Source organism: Amblyraja radiata, chromosome 5, assembly GCF_010909765.2.
Source record: "Amblyraja radiata isolate CabotCenter1 chromosome 5, sAmbRad1.1.pri, whole genome shotgun sequence".
NCBI classification, from domain to species: Eukaryota; Metazoa; Chordata; class Chondrichthyes; order Rajiformes; family Rajidae; genus Amblyraja; species Amblyraja radiata.
Window position 1 is genome coordinate 27,153,422 of NC_045960.1, and position 20,640 is coordinate 27,174,061.

General features: G+C 41.7%; 1 protein-coding gene across 4 annotated transcripts in view; it reads right to left on the reverse strand.

The window, feature by feature from the left end:
* The window catches only part of ibtk (inhibitor of Bruton tyrosine kinase), a 111,998-nt gene that overhangs the window by 16,715 nt on the left and 74,643 nt on the right, over positions 1 to 20,640 (reverse strand). For 3 of the 4 annotated variants that reach the window (XM_033020823.1, XM_033020824.1, XM_033020826.1), the window contains 4 exons: positions 16,287 to 16,399; positions 9,817 to 9,974; positions 6,844 to 6,995; positions 4,408 to 4,500 (listed from right to left, as the gene is read on the reverse strand). In XM_033020823.1, coding sequence (XP_032876714.1) covers positions 4,408 to 4,500; positions 6,844 to 6,995; positions 9,817 to 9,974; positions 16,287 to 16,399 — 516 coding nt within the window. The remainder of the gene's footprint in view (positions 1 to 4,407; positions 4,501 to 6,843; positions 6,996 to 9,816; positions 9,975 to 16,286; positions 16,400 to 20,640) is intronic. The other variant, XM_033020825.1, reaches the window with a different exon arrangement.

Consider the following 20,640-nt stretch of genomic DNA (forward strand, 5'->3'; position numbering starts at 1 on the left):
TTGTCTCTGCTCGTTCAAGCCCTTCAGCCTTGTGCAAGCAGACACCTCCAAAAGGTTACACAGTCCAAAGCACCCCTCCAGAAGATCGACTCCGATCCTCGTGGGGTCTACTCTTTTATAGGTCATTGGACCCTGTGGTGCGAAACTAGATGGGGATGGCAGCCCCTACAATCCAATCACACATATCAATCACATTATACAGTAATTGACAGCTCCCTAACCCAATTACAAAGTACTCCATTACAATGTTTCTACAGAAACTTCTGAAAGGAAGTCAGTTAACTAAAGTAATGCAACATTTTCCCAGGTTTTATAAACAATTTAAACAAGGCTTCACACTTCAGCCAATCATCAAACAGCAGCATAAACACTTTGCTACATTATTAACAGTATTTACAACTCCCCCTTATTTGACCAATCCTGACCATGCATTTGCAACACCTCCGAGTTCCTCTGCAAAGTCTTCATGCATTTTAACAAAGGAAAGGACATCTGGACCCCACCTCATCCTGCATATCAATCTAGGGTCCAGACTTTCTGGAACATGGTCACAGCTTGCAACTTTTCACAGAAAGAGGCCAAGTAGGCCCTGCAAATGCAAAGATCCTCCATTTCGTAATACCTCTAATTTGGCCAATATTAACACCAGGATCTCACGAACAAGGGGTGAAATTGGTGGGAAGTGAGGATGGGTACATATGCAGATCCCTCTCATATCCAGGGGAAAAAATGTGGTTATCTGCCCTCATTGATCTGTAACTTTAGTCTATTACTCCTGTTGCATTGAGCCAAACACCCAGATGTTACGGGCTTACACTCTCCTTTAGTTTTAGTTTCGTTTAGAGTTACAACACGGAAACAGGCCCTTCAGCCCACACCGACCAGCGATCCCCGAATATTAACACTATCCTACACAAACTAGGGACAAATTTTTTTACATTTACCAAGCCAATTTACCTACATACTTGTCCGTCTTTGGAGTGTGGGGGGAAACTGAAGATCTCGGAGAAAACCAACATGGTCACGGGGAGAACGTACAAACTCCATACAGACAGCACCCAGGATCGAAGCCGGGTTTCCGGCGCTGCAAGCACTGTAAGGCAGCAACTCCACTGCTGTGCCGCTCCTTACCTCTGGACTTCTGCCTCAACAATACCCCCACTTTCAGTCTGAACTGTCCAAAAATATTGAAGAAACAAGGAACTGCAGATAGTGGTTAATACACAAAAAGACACAAAGTGCTGGAGTAACAGATGGATAGGTGACGCTTCAGATCGAGATCCTTCTTCAAACTGTCTGACGATCTCAATCCAAAGCGATACCTATCCATATTCTCCAGAGATGCTGCCTGAACTGCTGAGTTATTCCAGCAATTGTGTCCTTCCAAAACTATTGTTGCTCAGCCACTGCAAAGCTCCAAAGCTATCTAATTACAATTTCCACATATGAAGGAAACCCTAGGACTAACATGATTTAAACCAGCATCTGCAGTTCCTTCCTACACATGATCCAATTACTTTTGTTCCCCAATTCAACAATGCATCTCCCATCACACTGCAGCATATGCTGACTTGCTCTTAAGACTCTAATAAGCTGTTACTCTGGAATCTACGCAGCAATAGTACACTGAAATTTGTCGTACATTTTGTTTCGGGTAAAGTCAGTGCTCAACGTGGTTAACAGATACAGCTCTTAATGTATCGGTTTATTAGTTACTACTATTTATAATTATTTTCATGCAAAATCAAAGGGTGACTCACATATTGTGCTTTATTTTTTAAAAAAGGACACTTTCTTCAAAGAAAATCCTTTACATAAATTAATATTATTTAAATTGGATAGCCATGTGTGCTGAAACTAGTGCACTTTGCTCAGTTTAATAAACATTCAAATGGACAATTTGGTGAAAAGCCCAAGCTAAAAACGAACAAAATATAGTGATCCAGTTAGGAGCTCAAATGTTTACCAGTATACATATCCATTGTATACCAGTATACAGACTCCAAACAGACTGGAGTCTGTTTGCTACCCAGTCCACCTTCAATTCACAAGTGGACATCAACTCATACACCTCAACAGTTATGGACTATATAAAATTCTGCACCGATAATGTCACTACCCACAAAGAAATAAAGACCTTCCCTAACCAGAAGCCGTGGATGAGCAGGGAGGTCAGACTCCTACTGAAGGCTCGCGATGCCGCTTTCAGATCTGGCGACGCTGAGGGATACAGCTCATCCAGGGCCAATCTGAAAATGGGAATTAGGAATGCCAAACTCAATCACAAACGGCGGATTGAGGAGCACTTCCATAACAACTCTGACCCCAGGCGCATGTGGCAAGGAATCAAATCCCTTGCCGATTACCAGAAAGTTAACACCCCTCCCCCAGACAACGCCACCCTTCCTGACGAACTAAACCATTTCTATGCTCGCTTTGACCGAGATAACAAAACCCCAGCCATCAAAGTTGCTCCACCCCCAAATGAACAACCCCTCAGTCTCTCCACCTCTGCTGTACAAGATGCACTGAGCAAGGTGAATGAGCGCAAAGCTGCCGGCCCCGATGGCATCCCTGGCCGGGTGCTTAGGGCATGTGCTGGACAACTATCCCAAGTCTTTACCGACATTTTCAATCACTCACTGGCCCAGGGTGTTGTCCCCACTTGCCTCAAGACATCAACCATCGTGCCAGTGCCCAAACAGTCAGCCACAGGGAGCCTCAACGATTTCCGCCCAGTGGCACTCCCCACTGTCATTGCTAAGTGCTTTGAGCGGCTGATCTTGGCTCACCTCAAAGCCAGCCTCCCCCCCACACTGGACCCCCATCAGTTTGCCTACCGGGCCAACAGGTCTACAGAGGACGCCATATCGGCGGCCCTACACTCTGCGCTGACCCACCTGGACAACAACAACTCCTACATCAGGTTGCTGTTCATTGATTTCAGCTCCGCTTTCAACACTGTCATCCCCGCCAGCTTGATCACCAAACTCAGCGGGCTTGGCATCTCCACCTCCCTCTGCAACTGGACACTGGATTTCCTCACCAACAGACCACAGTCTGTTAGGGTCAACAACCTCACCTCCACCACTATAACACTGAACACCGGCGTGCCACAGGGCTGTGTGCTCAGCCCTCTCCTCTACTCCCTCTTCACCCACGACTGCATCCCTAAGTACGGATCCAACGCCATCATTAAGTTTGCTGACGACACCACGGTGGTAGGACTGATCAGTGACAACGATGAGTCAGCCTACCGAGAGGAGGTCCAGCACCTGACAACCTGGTGTGCCAATAATAACCTCGTCCTCAACTCCAAGAAGACGAAGGAACTTATTGTCGACTTCAGGAAGGTCAGAGGGGGCAGACATACCCCCCTCCACATAAACGGGACTGAGGTGGAGCGCGTCTCCAGCTACAAATTCCTCGGGGTACACATCTCGGAGGATTTGTCCTGGTCCCTCAACACCTCCAAGCTGATCAAAAAGGCACAGCAGCGCCTTTACTTCCTGAGGAGGCTCAAGAAAGCCCACCTGTCCCCCCAGATCCTGACCAACTTCTACAGGTGTACCATCGAGAGCATCCTGACCGCCTGCTTCACGGTATGGTACAGCAGCTGCACTGTTGCGGCCAGAAAGGCACTACAACGGGTGGTGAAAACCGCGCAGCACATCATCGGCGCCCCGCTCCCTGCCATGGATGCCCTCCACCGAAAACGGTGTCTGAAACGAGCTGGGAAGATCATTAAAGACCCCTCCCACCCCAACCATGGACTGTTTGCCCTCCTCCCACCAGGGAGGCGGTACAGGAGCCTCAGGTCTCGTACCAGTACGATGAGGAACAGCTTCTACAATCATACCGTCGCATTGCTGAACTCGGAGTCCCGCCGATAGATTCCTCCGGTCCCTCCGTCCCCATTGTTTAATTATTCTGCATTTTTTATTGTTCTGTATCCTCTTTTTTTTAAATTTCTATATTGCACTACTACGGACTGACGCAAAACTGCATTTCGTTGTACCCACACTCAGTATTTGTGCAATGACATTAAAGTTGAATTGAATTGAATTGAATTGTGTGTAAAGGCTCACTGAATAAATTGTGACGAAGCATGCTTATAGAAAGATAAGGAATAATATTAAGAACTGACATTATTACTGATGGCTGTGGCTTTGACTCTAAGTCCCAGTATCGGGTACTGTATGCAAGTAAGAATTTCATTGTTCTATCTGGGACATATGGCAATAAAACACTCTTGGGATCGATTTAAAAAAAAAAGATTTGTCTAAAAAAGCATTTTCAACAAAAAATAATGCTCTACAATGTGCAAATAGAAGAATGGAGATTAATAATGAGGATCTTTGTTCAGATTTATTATTTAATTTTGAATGCATTCAACCTTTATCTTACCTTGCATTGGTCTTTGGCGCATTGACACATTTTTGTATATTTTCTTCCATTTCCATTATTGCTCGTAGGCCTACAGTGGGAGGGCTCGCAGGACTACAAAATAATAATTTAGTTTAGTCCTGGCCAATTTAGTGAGTCTCATTGAACTGCTCCAATGACAGGAGAATTCATACAATTAAATATATTACAATTTTAAAGTACTCAAATATTGAAGCTAAAGAATACTAAAAATGTCTGCGCCAGTAGGAGATGAGTCAGAATGATTGCTTCGACTTGACAAGGCAAGAAAGATGAACAGCAGGATCGCAATGATGGCATGAGACCTCTCAAAATAAAAGCAAGAAAAGAAGAAAAGAAGAAAAAAAGAGCCAGAGAAAAAGTGTTAAGATGACTCTGGGAGATTGTACAATTACATAGGCCACCTTCTACATGTGTTGAACTCAATACCAGGCCAGATCAATGCAATTCTAGCACATCTCAAACTAAATTTCAAACCAAAATTCTCATTATTTACAGCACAGTAGGCCATTCTTCTAATTTGAGGTTTCATCCCACGTCCCAAAGAGGTGTGGGTTTGTATGTTAATCGGCTTCTGAAAATTGCCCCCTAATGTGTAGGGAGTAGACGGGAAATTGGCATTACATAGAACTAGTGTGATGGTCTCGGTGGACTGAAGGGCCTGTTTCCACGCTATAACTTTCAATCAATCAGTCAAAACCTTCAGCATACTCCTTATACTTTAACCCTTTGTTTAAGCTTATTAACACCTCAGAAACCATTTAATCATGATTAACCCTCTGTAGTGCCTTGGAAAACATTTCTACTGGAAAATATAATTATTACAGGATAATTTTCTTACACTAATCTCTCTACAATATATGTGAATTGGAGAAAATTTGGACTGCATTTAGCCTTGCAGCACTCCAAGAATTACTCTTGTGGCTCTGGTCATTGTTCTTCATCAAATTTAATTGCTCCACCTATAGTTATTTCATTAAATGTCAAGATCTTAAAGGATTGGAATTATTTTACAAAATCTCCCTACTCTCTTGCCTCTTTCAATTGTCAATTGTCTTTTCAATAGTCCTTGAAAGTTACCCTTCTGAACAAGCTCTTGGTTATCTGCCCTTATAAACTCACTGGCGAGTGTCATATTTTGTTGCTATGAAATACCTTGCAATGTGAAAGATACCATAAAATTACACATTTTTGCTGTTAATAACATTAAATAATCATTGCACAAATACCAATTGTAAAATGACACGGTATACAGACAAACATATATCAGAAAATCAATCCACTAATTAATTTTATAGGGATATTTTTTATATATAAAGTGCCAAAAAATAGACAATAGACAATAGGTGCATGAGTAGACCATTCGGCCCTTCGAGCCAGCACTGTCATTCAATGTGATCATGGCTGATCATTCCCAATCAGTATCCCGTTCCTGCCTTAGGTTCAGGTTCAGGATGCTTAGGTTCAGGTTTATTATTGTCATGTACCGAGGTACAGACACAGAGCGCAGAATAGAGTTCTCAGCATTGTAGTGCATCAGTTCCTTAGACAAAGTCCTCAATAGTGCAGAGGTGAACCGAGCAGTACCCTAACTTATGGAAGAACTGTTCAAAAGCCTGATAATGGAGGGGAAGAAATTGCTCCTGAGTCTGGTGGTGTATGCTTTCTGTATCTTCTGCCAGATGGGAGCAAAAAAAGTTATGACTGGGGTGGGACCAGTCTTCATTTAGTTTAATGTCACTTTGTAATGTTGGCTACTTTTCCGAGAGACAGAAGTGCAGATGGAGTCAATGGTGGAAAGGCTGGTCTGTTTGACCCACTCGGCACTATCTACAACTCTCTGCAATTTCCTGTGGTCTTGGGCAGAGCTGTTCCCCAGCCATGCTGTGTTGCAAGCAGTATGCTTTTTATGGTGGATCCTGGGGTTTGCGAAAAGATGCACAGGGGTTTTGTTCAAGACAGCTGTTTTATACATATTTTCTTACTACAGTATTGAGATCCCCAAAAAGTGGAGAATTCTAATGAGGCGTGAGTAGCACAGATGATCTTGGCACAGAAGCTTGAAACGGTGCATCACCAGACTTGGGAACAGCTTCTTCCCTTGTTATCAGGCTTCTGATCGGTCCTTCCATAAGTGAGAGTACTGCCCGATTGCAGACATTGGACTTTGTCTATGGAACTGATGCACTGCAATGCTGAGAACTATATTGTGCATACGTTCCATCTATCGTACTTAAGATTGTGTTAATTGTCTTTATATATAGTATTATCTGATCTGATTGGATAGCATGCAAAACAAAGCTTTTCACTGTACCACAGTACACGTGACAATAATATGCCTAATAAGGTTTCATATTAAATCTATTATTAATATCAAGCAGGTTTCAGATTTTCTGAATCAGAAATGGTTTACTTTACCTTAGAGAACCAGTAGTCCAGCCTGAAGCATTACCATTAGAGCTAGATCCAAGGGAGAATTTTAGGTTTGACTCCTTCTTAGAAGGCAATAATTTCTCATTCATTTTTGCCTCTTCGGTTGGACTTTTTCTTTCTGAAACTTTTTCTTCAACCTAAAATGTCAAAAATCATCTATTAAAATACTGATCAACTATTGGTTACAAAGCACTAAAGGCAATTATGTTTAAGTAGGAACTGCAGATGCTGGAAAAATTGAAGGTAGATAAAAATGCTGGAGAAACTCAGCGGGTGAGGCAGCACCTATGGAGCGAAGGAATAGGTGACGTTTCGGGTCGAGACACTTCTTCAGGCTCAATTATGTGTCATAGGCAATTATGTGTCATAGATGATAGATATTAATACACTACAACGTAGTAAATCCAATTTATAGGTTCAATGTCAAACTAAAAGAGCTTAAGCTCAGCAATGTATGCATCATCTAAGTATATTTTGCCCTGACGTCATTCAAAAATTTGATGTTCTCCTCAACAAGACTGAATTATATTTTAAAATGTTTTAAGACATGGTAGAATGGTCCATGATAGAAAGGGGCTATTGCCTTTAAAATATTGGGCAATTTATCAGCAAAATAGGAAAGATACAATTGGATCACTCTTCAGAGTTAATTCGCTACCACTCAATAAATACAACAGATCTGCCTTAACCTTGACAGAAGTTTTACTCCATTTACTTCTTGGGATGGTGTCATGCGCTTGGAGCTGTTAATAGCTTCTCCATATTCATCACACTTTTGCAGGTCAAAAGTGATAATGAATACAACCAGATCAAGCTAGGATTAGACAATTAAAGATTATTAAAGTTTTGTTATTACATAGATCAACTCCAGATATTAGACATGTATTATTTGTTTCTAATTAATAAATTAAACTTTTTTTCTTTACTGTGTTATCAATGATCACTGTATTTGCAGAACTGTTATGCTACTGCAAGTAAGAATTTCATTGTTCTGCTTTCGATACATATGATAATTAGACACTCTTGATTCTTGACTTAACTCTTTGATGGGCCAGTGCATGCTTTTGTTAAGGTAACTGATCAATTGCAAACCATTGATTAGTATGCACATCTGCACACTACAGCAGTTTGAATCTCCATCTTTGTCTCTGGATTCACCATCAAGTCCAGTGAACACAGGGGTCAGACATACTCCATTGGGTCCCTCAACTTTATGCCAACCATAGTTGGCACATTTAGCATGGCCCTACTTATTTGAATATTATTCAAATTGGGGTGGCACAGTGGTGCAGCTGGTAAAGCAGCTGCCTCACAGTGCCAGAGAACTGGGTTTGAGCCTGACCTTGGGTGCTGTGTATGTGGAGTTTGCATCTCTCCCTGTGACCATATAGGTTTCCTTCCAGGTCCCAAAGACCTGTGTGTTTGTAGGTTAATTGGCCTCTGTAAATTGCACATAGTGGATGCAAAAGTGGGATCACATAGAACTAATGTGAACAGGTGATTGATGGTCTTGCGGAATTCTGGTCAGAGCGCCGAAGAGCCTGTTTCCATGCTGCATCTCTAAACTAAGACTAAACTATTGCCAATTTTCATTTTAAAAACGTTTTATTTTAATTAATATTTGTTGTGAATTCAATATGTAGTTTTTAAATAATAAAACTCTCATATTTAAATTATGTTTAGTGGTTTGGAAATGTCTTCATTGAAAGGGTAATGAATCTTTGAATTCCTCACCCTCTACCAAAGAGTGGACCTACTTTCTTGCTACTTCATAGCTCCAGCAGTCTGAAATCAATCCTGATCTTTGGCATTATCTGCATGAAATCTGCACACTTTCTCTGTGACTGAAAGGGTTTTCTCAAGGTACTCTAGTTTCCTCTGAACATAGACCCAAAATGCTGGAGTAACTCAGTGGGTCAGGAGAAAAGGAATAGGTGAAGTATCGGGTTGAGACACCTTCTTGAGACTAGTTTCCTCCTATGTCCAAAAGATGTGCAGGTTGATATGTTGAACGACTATTGTGAATTGCCCCCTAATGTGTAGGTGAGTGGAAGAAGTTAGAGGAGGGAACATGAAGGGAATAAAATGGGATTAGTATTGGGTTACTATTCATGCATGTTTGTACTTGGTGGATCAATGGGCCCGATTCCAAGCTGTACCATTCTAAATGGTGCTGATCATAAGAGAAGTAAAAAGGCACCATTTCTCAGAAGTCTATCAGGGCACTCTAGGGACTCTGCATGAACCACCTGAAACCAACTTGCTGCTCGCAGTCTTCCAATTTGTGTAACCACTGCCTTGGGGATTATTAGGTCTTGTATATCCACTATTGCATTTACAGAGCTGGAGTGGAGTATGAGCAGGCAAGACAGGGCTCCAAGACAAATCCCTCTCCTCTCACAACAATCATACCAGGGAAATTTAACTTGGAAGCATTCCAAAAATAGTCAGCATTTGATTTGTGGTCCCCTATTATCAAATTAGTTTTATAGTTATAAGTGGAGCAATTCATGTGAAAAAAAGCTACTCCATGCCAGAAAGAAGTTTAAATGTATTCAAATACATCTCTATTAAGTATTTGCCCTGTAGCCATTTTAATAATTTTGAATAAATGACAGGTCCAGGATTTTATATTAGTGATGGGTTTTTTAACGTTTCATGTTAAGTGGCTTCTCCAAACGCATTTTATTTCCCTTTTATTCAATAACAGCTACTTCATAGACTTTTCAAAACAAAATATTAATTTTTACATTGGATAAAATAAAACTGATGAGAACCAGGCACCAGAGCAACGAGGAACTGCAACAAACCTCAAAGGATAGGGTGTAATTAAAAAAAAAAAAGTTAGCTAACAAAGAACTGGCAAGGCACTTGAAACCTGCAGAGTGTCACTAGGCTGGAGTACTTTTTGTCTGGCTTTGTGTTTCACTGTAACCATCAACAACAAACTATATTTACTAGGCAGACCTCTGATTTCTCTTGCAAGAATCCAGCTGCAAAGTCAGGTGAAGCTAATTCTCTGGGGCTGGCTAGTCCGCCAGCATAGCTGCCTTCAGAATCGGACAACAGTTCTTGCAGGGATTCCACCGAATTAGTTTTAGCTGGTCTTAAAAAATCTGCAGAAATAAAAAGAATAATCTTACGGTAACGGTAAAAACATTTTTTTGTACAGTGAAATATTATTGTATTGACTCGACAGTTCCAACATCAATTCTTTGTTTCCTTATAGTGATGGTGTGGGAGCAGGCCCTTCGGCCCAACTTGCCCACATTGACCAACATGTCCCATCTACACTAGTCCCACCTGCCTGTGTTTGCCCCACATCCCTCTAAACCTGTCCTATCCCTGTACCTGTCCAATTGTTTCTTAAATGTTGCGATAGTCCCTGCCTAAAATAGATAATCTCACTGCGGCCTTCAGAGATTCCACCCAATTATCCTCATCAGTTTGTCATTTATATCAAGAATGTACACGGCATGGTTAGTAAGATGGCACCAAAATAGGTGGCATTGTAGTCAGTGAAGATAGTTATCAAGAATTAAAGCCAAAACTTGATCCGACAGGCAAATGTGCAGAGGAATGCCAATGGAGTTTAATTCAGATAGGTATGAGGTTTTGCAATTTGGGTTCAACCAGAGCAAGATGTCTACAGTGAATGGTAAAGTTCTGGGAAGAGGGACCTAGGAATGCAAGTACATAGTTGAAAGTGGCATCAAAGGTAGACAGGGTGGCGAAGGAGTCCTCGGCATGTTGGCCATGATCAGTCAGGGTTATAAGTGAAGAAGGGTCTCAACCCAAAACGTCACCCATTCCTTCTCTCCAGAGATGCTGTTGTTCCGCTGAGTTACTCCACATTTTTTGTCTATTAAGTGTACGTTGGATATTATATTAGCTGTACAAGATGCTGGTGAGGCCACACTTGAAAAGTATTATGTTTAGTTTTGTAACCCTGCTATGGGAAAGATGACATTAAACTGGAAAGAGAGTGCGGAGAAGATACAAGAGGATGTTGCCAGGACCAAAGGCCTAAATTAGAGAGACATCAGGCAGGCTGGACTTTATTCCTTAGAGCGCAGAAGGACGAGGGATGATCTTATATCTGTACAATAGAGGTGTGTAACACCCGACTGGTTAACATGCAACAAAAGCTTTTCACTGTACCACGGTACACGTGACAAGAAACAAATCTAAACTAACTACACTCAAACTCAAAACTCCTGAGGGGCATAGATATGATGAATGCACACAATTACATTCCCTGCTTAGGGGAATGAAGAACTAGAGGGCAGAAATATAAGGTGCAAGGGGGAAGATATGAAGAACCTGGGGGCAATGCTTTCCAGAAAGGATGGTGTCTATTTGGAACAAGCTGCCAGAGTAAATCATTGAGGCATGTACAACAATTTAAATGTTATTTGGTCAGGTTATGGACTGGAATGGTTGAGAGAGGGAGATGCGTCAAACACAGGCAAATAGGACAAACTGAAATTGAACACCTTGGTCAGCAACGATGAAGGTAGACAAAAGTGCTGGAGAAACTCAGCGGGTGCAGCAGCATCTACGGAGCGAAGAAAATAGGGCCAAAACGTTTTGGGCCAAAACGCTTCTTCAGCCACAGCAAGGATGAGTTGGGCCAAAGGGCCTGTTTCCATGCTGTATGAATATGACTCTATAATCGTTTCATTCTTTCATCCTTAGACCAGGAATCAAAGCTTCAGTAAGTGCTGCAAAGGAGTGTGGAATCATCATTGAATTTCTATTATGCACAAATGGAAATTGTCTTTTATTTATTTTGCATCACTCAGGGCTAAGTATTCTTATGTATCCAATAGACACACTGAGACAGACGTTTGATATATTAAATGCATCAAGTAAAATGTGGCAAAGGCAGAATACTCAGTTTAAGTGGTAGAGCAGACAAATTAAAATTGACCCAGATTTCATATTCTCAACTCAAAAATACAGCACAGAAATAAGCCCTTCAGCTTTACTCGTCCATGCCGACCAAGGTGGTGCATAGCAGCGCAATGGTGGAGTTGCAGCAGTGGGAGAAGCTGTCTTTCAGTGTGAGAGACCAGACATCGATCCTGACCACCGGTAGCAATGTTACAAAATTTTGAGATTTAAAAAATCAAGTCTGCAATTTATCCCATCAGATAAAGCATAAAAAGAAGTTTAATTTGACACCTAATTCACTTTCATATCTTCAGTATTAAAACAGTTATGGCCATTTTCATACTCGGAAATTAGCATCTTGTTCCCTATTGCTTTTCCATTGACTTAACACAAAAGCTGTGATCGAGGACAGTCAAAAGCCCATAACTTTCTTAAAAATTAAGAGAACTGAGATAGATTTTCAGTTATTATAGATTGAAGCATTCTGAAACAAATATGAAACAATCTTACTTGGATGACCTGAAATTAAAGCATATAATTAGTTAGTTACCTAATTGTAGCTAATTACAAAATTCAATTACTAGATCTAAACATCTATCCATTTCTTAAGAAAAGATTAACATTTTTAAATAGCCTAAGTGTCCAAATAACATTCACACAATAATTCACAATATAACATGATTTTTAAATCTCATTGTCATGAATTTTATCGGCCAAATGGAAGTAATTTAATGTTTAATTCCCGTAAATTGATGGCCGTTTAAATCATCTTGCGAGTGGGTTTTTGTGGAACGCGATCGATTGGAACGTTGCGGTTGCAGTGAATTTGAACCCCATATCGGCAGGAACAACACTGCCGGTTCGTATGGGGCCATAATCACATTTTCGCCAATGAAATTTTGATTAAAGTCATCCTAAGAAGCAAGTTTATATGTAAAATAGACGACTTATGTTTTGGCCCCTACGTGAGATCCGTCCCGTTGTCGGCGTTAGAAGTCGCCTTTTTTATTTCACTCCAGCGATTAAATTGTCCCGCGATTTTTTAAAAAAACTTCAGAGAACGCAAGTCGGAACAATTTTTAAGCATCAGCTAGCAGCCCGAGAAAATATATCTCGGACAGGCAGGAGAAAACAGCATTTTATTCCGGCCCCCCCCTTCAAAGGCACCAAAGTTGCACACATGGCCAGTGGCAGTACTGCAGATGCGCTGAAGGTATGTATTGTAACATACCTACCACCGGTGCTGTATGTACGGATTTTGCACATTCTCCTAGTGACCCCGTGGGTTTTCTATGGGTGCGTCGGTTTCCTCCCACATTCCAAAGACTCATTTTGTTTCATTTTCATTTCATTTCACATTTATTGTCACATGCACCAATTGGTACAATGATATTTGAGTTCCCATACTGCCATACAAATAAAAAGAACACGATACACGATAGAGTTTAACATTAACATCCGCCACAGCAGAATCACATTTCCCACTTTGAGGGAAGGCAATAAAGTTCAGTCAATCTTCCTCATTGTTCACCCGTGGTCGGGGCCTTTGAACCCTCCGCAGTAGCCGCTACGGACGACCCGATGTTCAGGCCCTCTTGCCGGGATGATCGTCGGAACGGATCGGAACACACGCGCGGCTTGGAGTTTCCGAATCGGCCGCTTCCTACCGGAGACCGCGGCTTCAGAAGTCGATAGGCCGAGCTGGACGGAGATCATCGGCAAGGGTTCCCAGGCCTCAGCAATGTTAAAGTCAGCGTCGCACCTGCGGCTAGAAGCTCCGCAGACCACAGCTCCACAATGTTAATCAACAGGCCCAAGACACATCTCCGTCCAGGTAAGTTACTGAGAAACGGTTTCCTTTTATGCCCCCCCCCCCCCCCCCCCCCCCCCCACATAAGACATCCTAAGAAACATTAAAAACATACAATTAGACACACTAAAAATAACAAAAAAGGTGAAAGGACTAACAGCTGCTGGCGAGGCAGCCATTGCTGGCGCCACCCGGTGGTCTTTCTCGACGTGCAGGTTTGTAGGTTAATTGGCTTTTGTAAAATTGTAAATTGTCACTAGTGTGAAGGGTAATGCTAGTGTCGTAGGATCGTTGGTCGGCGCGGATCCTGATGAGCTGAAGGGCCTGTCTCCACACTGCATCTCTAAAGTCTAAAGATGCCCCATCTAAGCGGGTGATTGCCCTTGTTTGGCCCATATCCCTCTAAACCTTTCCTAAACGTCTGCTTAAACTTAACTGCGGTTCCCAAAGCAGCACTAGAGAAACAATAATCTTAGACCGGCTGTACATTTGAAGACAAGAAACCGGATTAGACCTATGTAATTACAGAGTAATTATTAGTATCAGAAACAATCATGTTCGATTGATTGAGCGTGCGCCAGTAGGAAGTAGCCACTTTCACTGAATGCTTATCACAATCGGCACTGTTAGTATTACTACATTACAAACTTACATAAATGATGCATTTGTGCAACCCATTTTTAACCACCCGTATTCAGGATACTCAAATTGCATTATGTGGCAAAAGACACAAGAAACCAAATCATTGCATAACCTTGTGAAATCTAGTCTCAACAGATGTTTCGGCCAAAAACTTAAATCCATCTTAATCATTTAAGCTGCAAAACCTTACATTACAGCATCATTACCCGCGGCATAATTTTAAGCAGTAACGCTTTTCTTCTATTCTTAAGTGAGGGGGAGTGGGAATTAAATAGATAGGAAGAGCATTTGGAAATAAAATGATTTGATGAAATTATTTAGTGTTTATGTAATTGCATAATTCAATAACATCCAAGCAGTCCCCAATTCCTTTTAAAATAAAACAACTAATATCAAAGTGGCAATTATCGGAACAGTCGTAAAATTGTTTAAAACAACTTGTATAGTTGAGCTACATTTTAATCTTTTTTAACCTACCGAAAGTATAGGATGAACAGATCACTGACAATAGATTTTTTTAAATGTTTATTCCTGTCTAAGTAGTCTAAAAAATCTTTAAAGTCCAAAAAATTATATTTTTAAAGCAAAATATGTTCTTCCATTAGGAACTTGGCATTCGATGTAGTACTTGGCTGCAGTTTAAATCATTAAGATGGATTTAATTAGCAGTTCTGCTAACATATCACATCCTCCCAACTAGCAGTAGTCGACAACATTCTCAATAGTCAATTTGGTTTTGCACACTATTTTCCAAAAATTCTTTCAACCAAAAGGTTCTTGTTCATTTTACATTCCGACCTAATCTGTATTCTATGCTTTCTTCATAGATAGACTTGTATGGAATTGATTGGACCCCAGATTGCTGATTTTCCCCAGCTCTTCCCAAAGGATGAGCGTCTCCATGGTTCCTCGTAAAACACCGCAAGGCTGTCTATCCCAATATCTGTCCAAATCGCTTTTAAACTTAGTAACTATTTCTGTTTCCCCCACTTTCACAGGAAACTTGTTCCAGATATTCAGTGTGAAAAACCTACACCTTGGGGCACCTTTAATTTTTTTCCTTCTCACCATAAATCTGTGGCATTTTAAAAAATATATTTTGACTTTCTATTCCAGCTATGCTCACCATGATCATATTAACCTCCAATAACCTCTCAATCTCCTACATCCTAGGGAAAATAATCCCAACCTATCCTATCTTTTCCTATAACTATATTGTTCCATTCCAGGCAACATCCTGGTGAATCCCTTGTGCAGTCTCTCCGTTGCTTCCAAATCCCTGCTACAGCGTGGTGACCAGAACTGTACACAATATCCAGGTACAGTCTTACCAATGTTGGATTGGCTGCAACACAACAGCCCATCTCTTAAAATCAATGCCCTTCTGACTACCCTTTATATCAGGGTCAGCCCAATTTCAGGGAGCTATGGTCTTGCCATAGAAGGTCCTACTGAACATCAATGGTTCTAAATTCCTAGCCATTTACACGAAACATCCTACCAGAATTTGACTTCCCAAAGTGCATTACTTCACACCTGTTTGGATGAAATTCTTTCCGTCGCTGCTCCGTCCAACTTTGCAGCTTATCTATGTCCCACTGTATACTTGGACATCTATCTTTGCTATTCTGACTCCACCAATTTTAGTGTTGTCTGGAAACATATTAACCAGACCACCTATGTTCATATTCAAGTAATCTATACAGATTACAAACAAATCTTCTGGCACTGATCACAATGGTACACTCCTCACAGCAGACATCCAAGCAGAAAAATACCTATCTACCACTCCTCCATCTCCTCGTACCAACCAATTATGGATCTGCTTGTCAACTTGCCTTGGACGCTTTATGCCTCAATCTTCTGAACCAACATACCATATGGAACCCTCCCTAAATCAAAAACTTTGTATGCGATAATATCACGTCAGCATATTATGTTGCTCAGACAAATAAGACTTCAAATGACAGCCTTATAGTCCCAATATTGAATTAAAATATACCTCAGATATTTAATGACCAGTAGTACAAATCTAGATCATAACCTTTCTTCAAAGGCTCCTTCACCGTGGTTTGCTCACCTGTTGAAGTTGGGCTCTGAATGAGATCAGATAAATTATATCCTCCTGAACTGTCAGATCGTCGTCTCGGTTTCTTCTTTGCCTTTGCTTTCGCCTTTTTGAGAAGCTTTTCTCTGAGGAAAAACAAGTGTAAACTGCCTGTTTAAATTACATGCACTTCTACACAAAATGTCACAGAATATGGGTTTCTGTATATTTTCTCATCTTAATTCTTGAAGGCAAAGTATCTGAGCTATGAAACTTACATATTACTTATCATAGTGTCAATTTATGTTTTTGACGTTGCGGTTAATTGATTTAGTTTTTTTTTTAATTGATGCTCTCACTTTTCCTTGAATAAAGGGAACAAATCACAATCCCTTTATTCAATGATAAAAGATTTTTCACTCAGAGGCTGGTGATACATGGAATAAACTGCCAGAGAGTTGAGCCAGGTACTATAACAATATCTAAAAGACACTTGGACAGATACATGGTTGGAAAACCTTAAAGGTATGTGGGCCAAACACAGGCAAATGGGACTAGTTAGATGGGGCATCTTGGTTGACATGTACGAGCTGAGCTGAAGGGCCTGTTTCTATGCTGTATGACTATGTCATAGGTTAACCTGTAGAGCTACCTCACTAAGATGGCAACTTCATAAAAAAAGTGACGATATCGTCTTTGGTGGGTACCTATGCTGCAGTTTTCACTGAATTCTAGAATATCAGCCACTCCCCTGTTTCATCCCTTTTCACCATTTGCAGGAAACGTTCTAAATTCACTATTTCAAAAGTCATGTTCCATGACTGTCCTTTACATTCATTGATTAAAAAGAGGAGCAGAAAATGTTCACAGATTGATAGCACTAAATATGCATCACAGTTTTGATATTACATTCCACTCCCTTGCTTGATAATCAATTTTACTAAAGTCAGTGGAGAGAAATGCAGTCACAGTCAATAGTTTAGCAGCCATTTAGGACTGGCCATCTAAGATGAATTTTCTCCACAGAAAGCTGGAGTAGCTCAGCGGGACAGGCAGCATCTCTGGAGAGAAGGAATAGGTGACATCGAGACCCTTCTTCAGACCCGAAACGTCATCCATTCCTTCTGTCCAGAGATGCTGCCAGTCCCGCTGAGTAACTCCAGCTTTTTGTGTCTATCTTCAGTTTAAACCAGCATCTGCAGTTCCTTCCTACACGATTTTCTCCAGACTTTCTTCTTGGTACTGTGGTAAGACTCAAGCTCTGCTAAATTAAAGGGCACACACCTCAAACATAGGTGTGAATAATCACACCTTTTAGATAACTGACGTTCCAAAATTTTGGAACATGTACAATGCCTGTCATACCCTCCCTAAAACCACTGGGGTCTTCTAGTTTGAATATTTGACCAATCAGACAAACACATTGTCAATTTTTCTTACAGTATTTTGCACAAAGTTGGTTGAGAATTAAACAATTTGGGAACCACCTAACCGAATTACAGAATCATTAATTTACTGCACAGAAGGTCATTAGGGCAATCACAGCCAATAAATACAATAGAGGCTAGAGGACCAAACAACACTCAACTATAGTACTGAAGGGCCTGTGCTCCAGAAATAACCAAACTGTACAAGTACAATTATAACATTGGCACCTAAAGGCTACAGTACACAACAACATTCAACTATGTGGGAAAACTACCTAGAAATGTCCTGTTCACAAATCCATTTTGGCTAATTCCCACCTCGTCTGTCTATTCTCAATCATCAAAATGATGGGGTGGGAGATTACAACCTTCACCTGGTCCACCCTGTTTCGATGAATGCAATCAACCTGGCGTGCACAAAAGAAGATCAAACAGAACAAGTTGTCGTTGGGATTTGGGGATGTTTGCTGATGATTGTACAATGCCTAATAATAATAATACATTTTATTTATGGGCGCCTTTCAAGAGTCTCAAGGACACCTTACAAAAATTTAGCAGGTAGAGGAAAAACATGTAAGGGGAATGAAATAAATAGTAGAGACATGACTAGTACACAAAGTAAAGACAGAATTCAATACAAAACACAATATGAGGCAATTAATGCACAGATGAAAAGGGAGGGGGACGTGGGGCTAAGGATAGGCAGAGGTGAAGAGATGGGTCTTGAGGCGGGACTGGAAGATGGAGAGGGACACGGAATTACGGATCAGTTGGGGGAGGGAGTTCCAGAGCCTGGGAGCTGCCCTGGAGAAGGCTCTGTCCCCAAAACTGCGGAGGTTGGACTTGTGGATGGAGAGGAGACCGGCTGATGTGGATCTGAGGGACCGTGAGAGTTGGTAGGGGGAGAGGAGGTCAGTGAGATATGGGGGGGCCAGATGGTGGAGGGCTTTGTAGGTGAGGATCAGGATTTTGTAGTTGATCCGGTGGGAGATGGGAAGCCAGTGAAGTTGTTTGAGGACTGGAGTGATGTGATGCCAGGATTTGGTGTGGGTGATGAGTCGGGCGGCTGCGTTCTGGACCAGTTGGAGTCGGTTGATGTAGGTGGAGCTGATGCCAAGGAGAAGTGAGTTGCAGTAGTCCAGTCGGGAGGAGATGAAGGCATGGATGAGTCTTTCAGCAGCGGGAGGTGTGAGAGAGGGTCTGAGTTTGGCGATGTTGCGGAGATGAAAGAAGGAGGTTTTAATGACATGGCAGATGTGAGGCTCAAGGGAGAGGGTGGAATCAAAGATCACGCCAAGGTTGCGGGCCTGGGGAGATGGGGAGACAGTGGTGCCGTCGATGGTGAGAGTGGAGTTATTGATTTTGCTGAGTGTGGCTTTGGAGCCTATGAGGAGGAATTCTGTCTTATCGCCGTTGAGTTTGTGGAAATTATGTTGCATCCAGGTTTTTATAGCTGACAAACAGGAGTTGATATGGGAGAGGGGGGGGTTGTGGGAGGATTTGGTGCCGAGGTAGATCTGGGTGTCATCAGCATAACAGTGGAAGTCCAGGTTGAAGTGGCGGAGTATCTGACCAAGGGGGAGGATGTAGATGATGAAGAGGAGGGGGCCGAGTACGGAGCCTTGGGGAACGCCTTGAGTGCCTAATATCATCAACCTCAGCAAATGAAGTAGCCTATGCTTGCACACAACAAGGCATAGACAATATTTAGACATGAGCCAATGAGAAAAGTACCAGGTAATGATCATCAACAAAAGTCTAATCATCAACCCTTAGCAATAATAATTCCATTGAAATTTGAATTGCATGCTGTCTATATTCTGAGGGGTCACCATTGAGAAACTCACCTCAACCAACCACAGATATATATCTGGGTTACAACAACAGGTCAGAGGCTCTGCATTCTGAGGTAATTTTCTCACATCCTGACACTCAGATCCTTTCCATCACGTACAAGATACAAGTCAGAAACACAATGGAAAACTCACCATATGGAAAGAAAAAGTTCAACAACATTGACAGCGAAGTCACCGGTAAATACCACCATATCTACCACCAGTAACAATTAATCCCTCCACCATCGGTCACAATGGCTGCAGAGAGCACCATTTACAAAATGCACCGCTATTACTAACTGTGTCCTCTCCAACAATACCTCCCAAACCCATGACCTCCAACATCAGGAACACCAGGAGCAGAAAGTGCATAGGAACACCATCAACTGGAGGCTCCCCTTCAAGTCGCATAACACCCCGACTTAGAAACATATTGCTTGTCCTTCACTACGAGTCTAGATCCTGGAACTCCCTTTCCAACATCACCGTAGAAGTACAAGTTCACAAGTTATAGGAGTAGAATTAGGCCATTCGGCCCATCGAGTCCACTCCGCCATTTAATCATGGCTGACCTCTGCCTCCTAATCCCATTTTCTTGCCTTCTCCCCATAATCTTTGACACCTGTACCTCAGGTCAGGCAGCACCCCTGGAGAACATGGATTTGTGACATTTCATGTCGAGACAATTCAGTGTGAAGAAGCGTCTCGACCTGAAACGTCATCTATCCATGTTCTTCTGGGATGCTGCCTGACCAGCTGAGGTACTCCAGCAATTTGTATCCTTTTATGTATTAACCATCATCTGCACTTCTTTGTTTCTACTCTGTGGGAGTACCTTTGCAAGATGTGCTGCAGTGGTTCAAGAAGATGACCAATCACACCTTCCCCAAGGTCAAAAGTATGGAAAGTCAATTAATGTTGGATTTGCCAACAATGCTCAAAAAAACATAAATCAGTCCTTCGACCCCTGTAGGATATGCTACATTGTGGTCATCCAGATACTTTAAAATCTAGGGCATTTCTACCTTTACCACACATTCAGAAGGGTTCTGACTCATCACTCAACTAGTATTAGAAAAACTATTCCTAAAATTCTTTTAGTAACCATATTAAACCTACTACCCC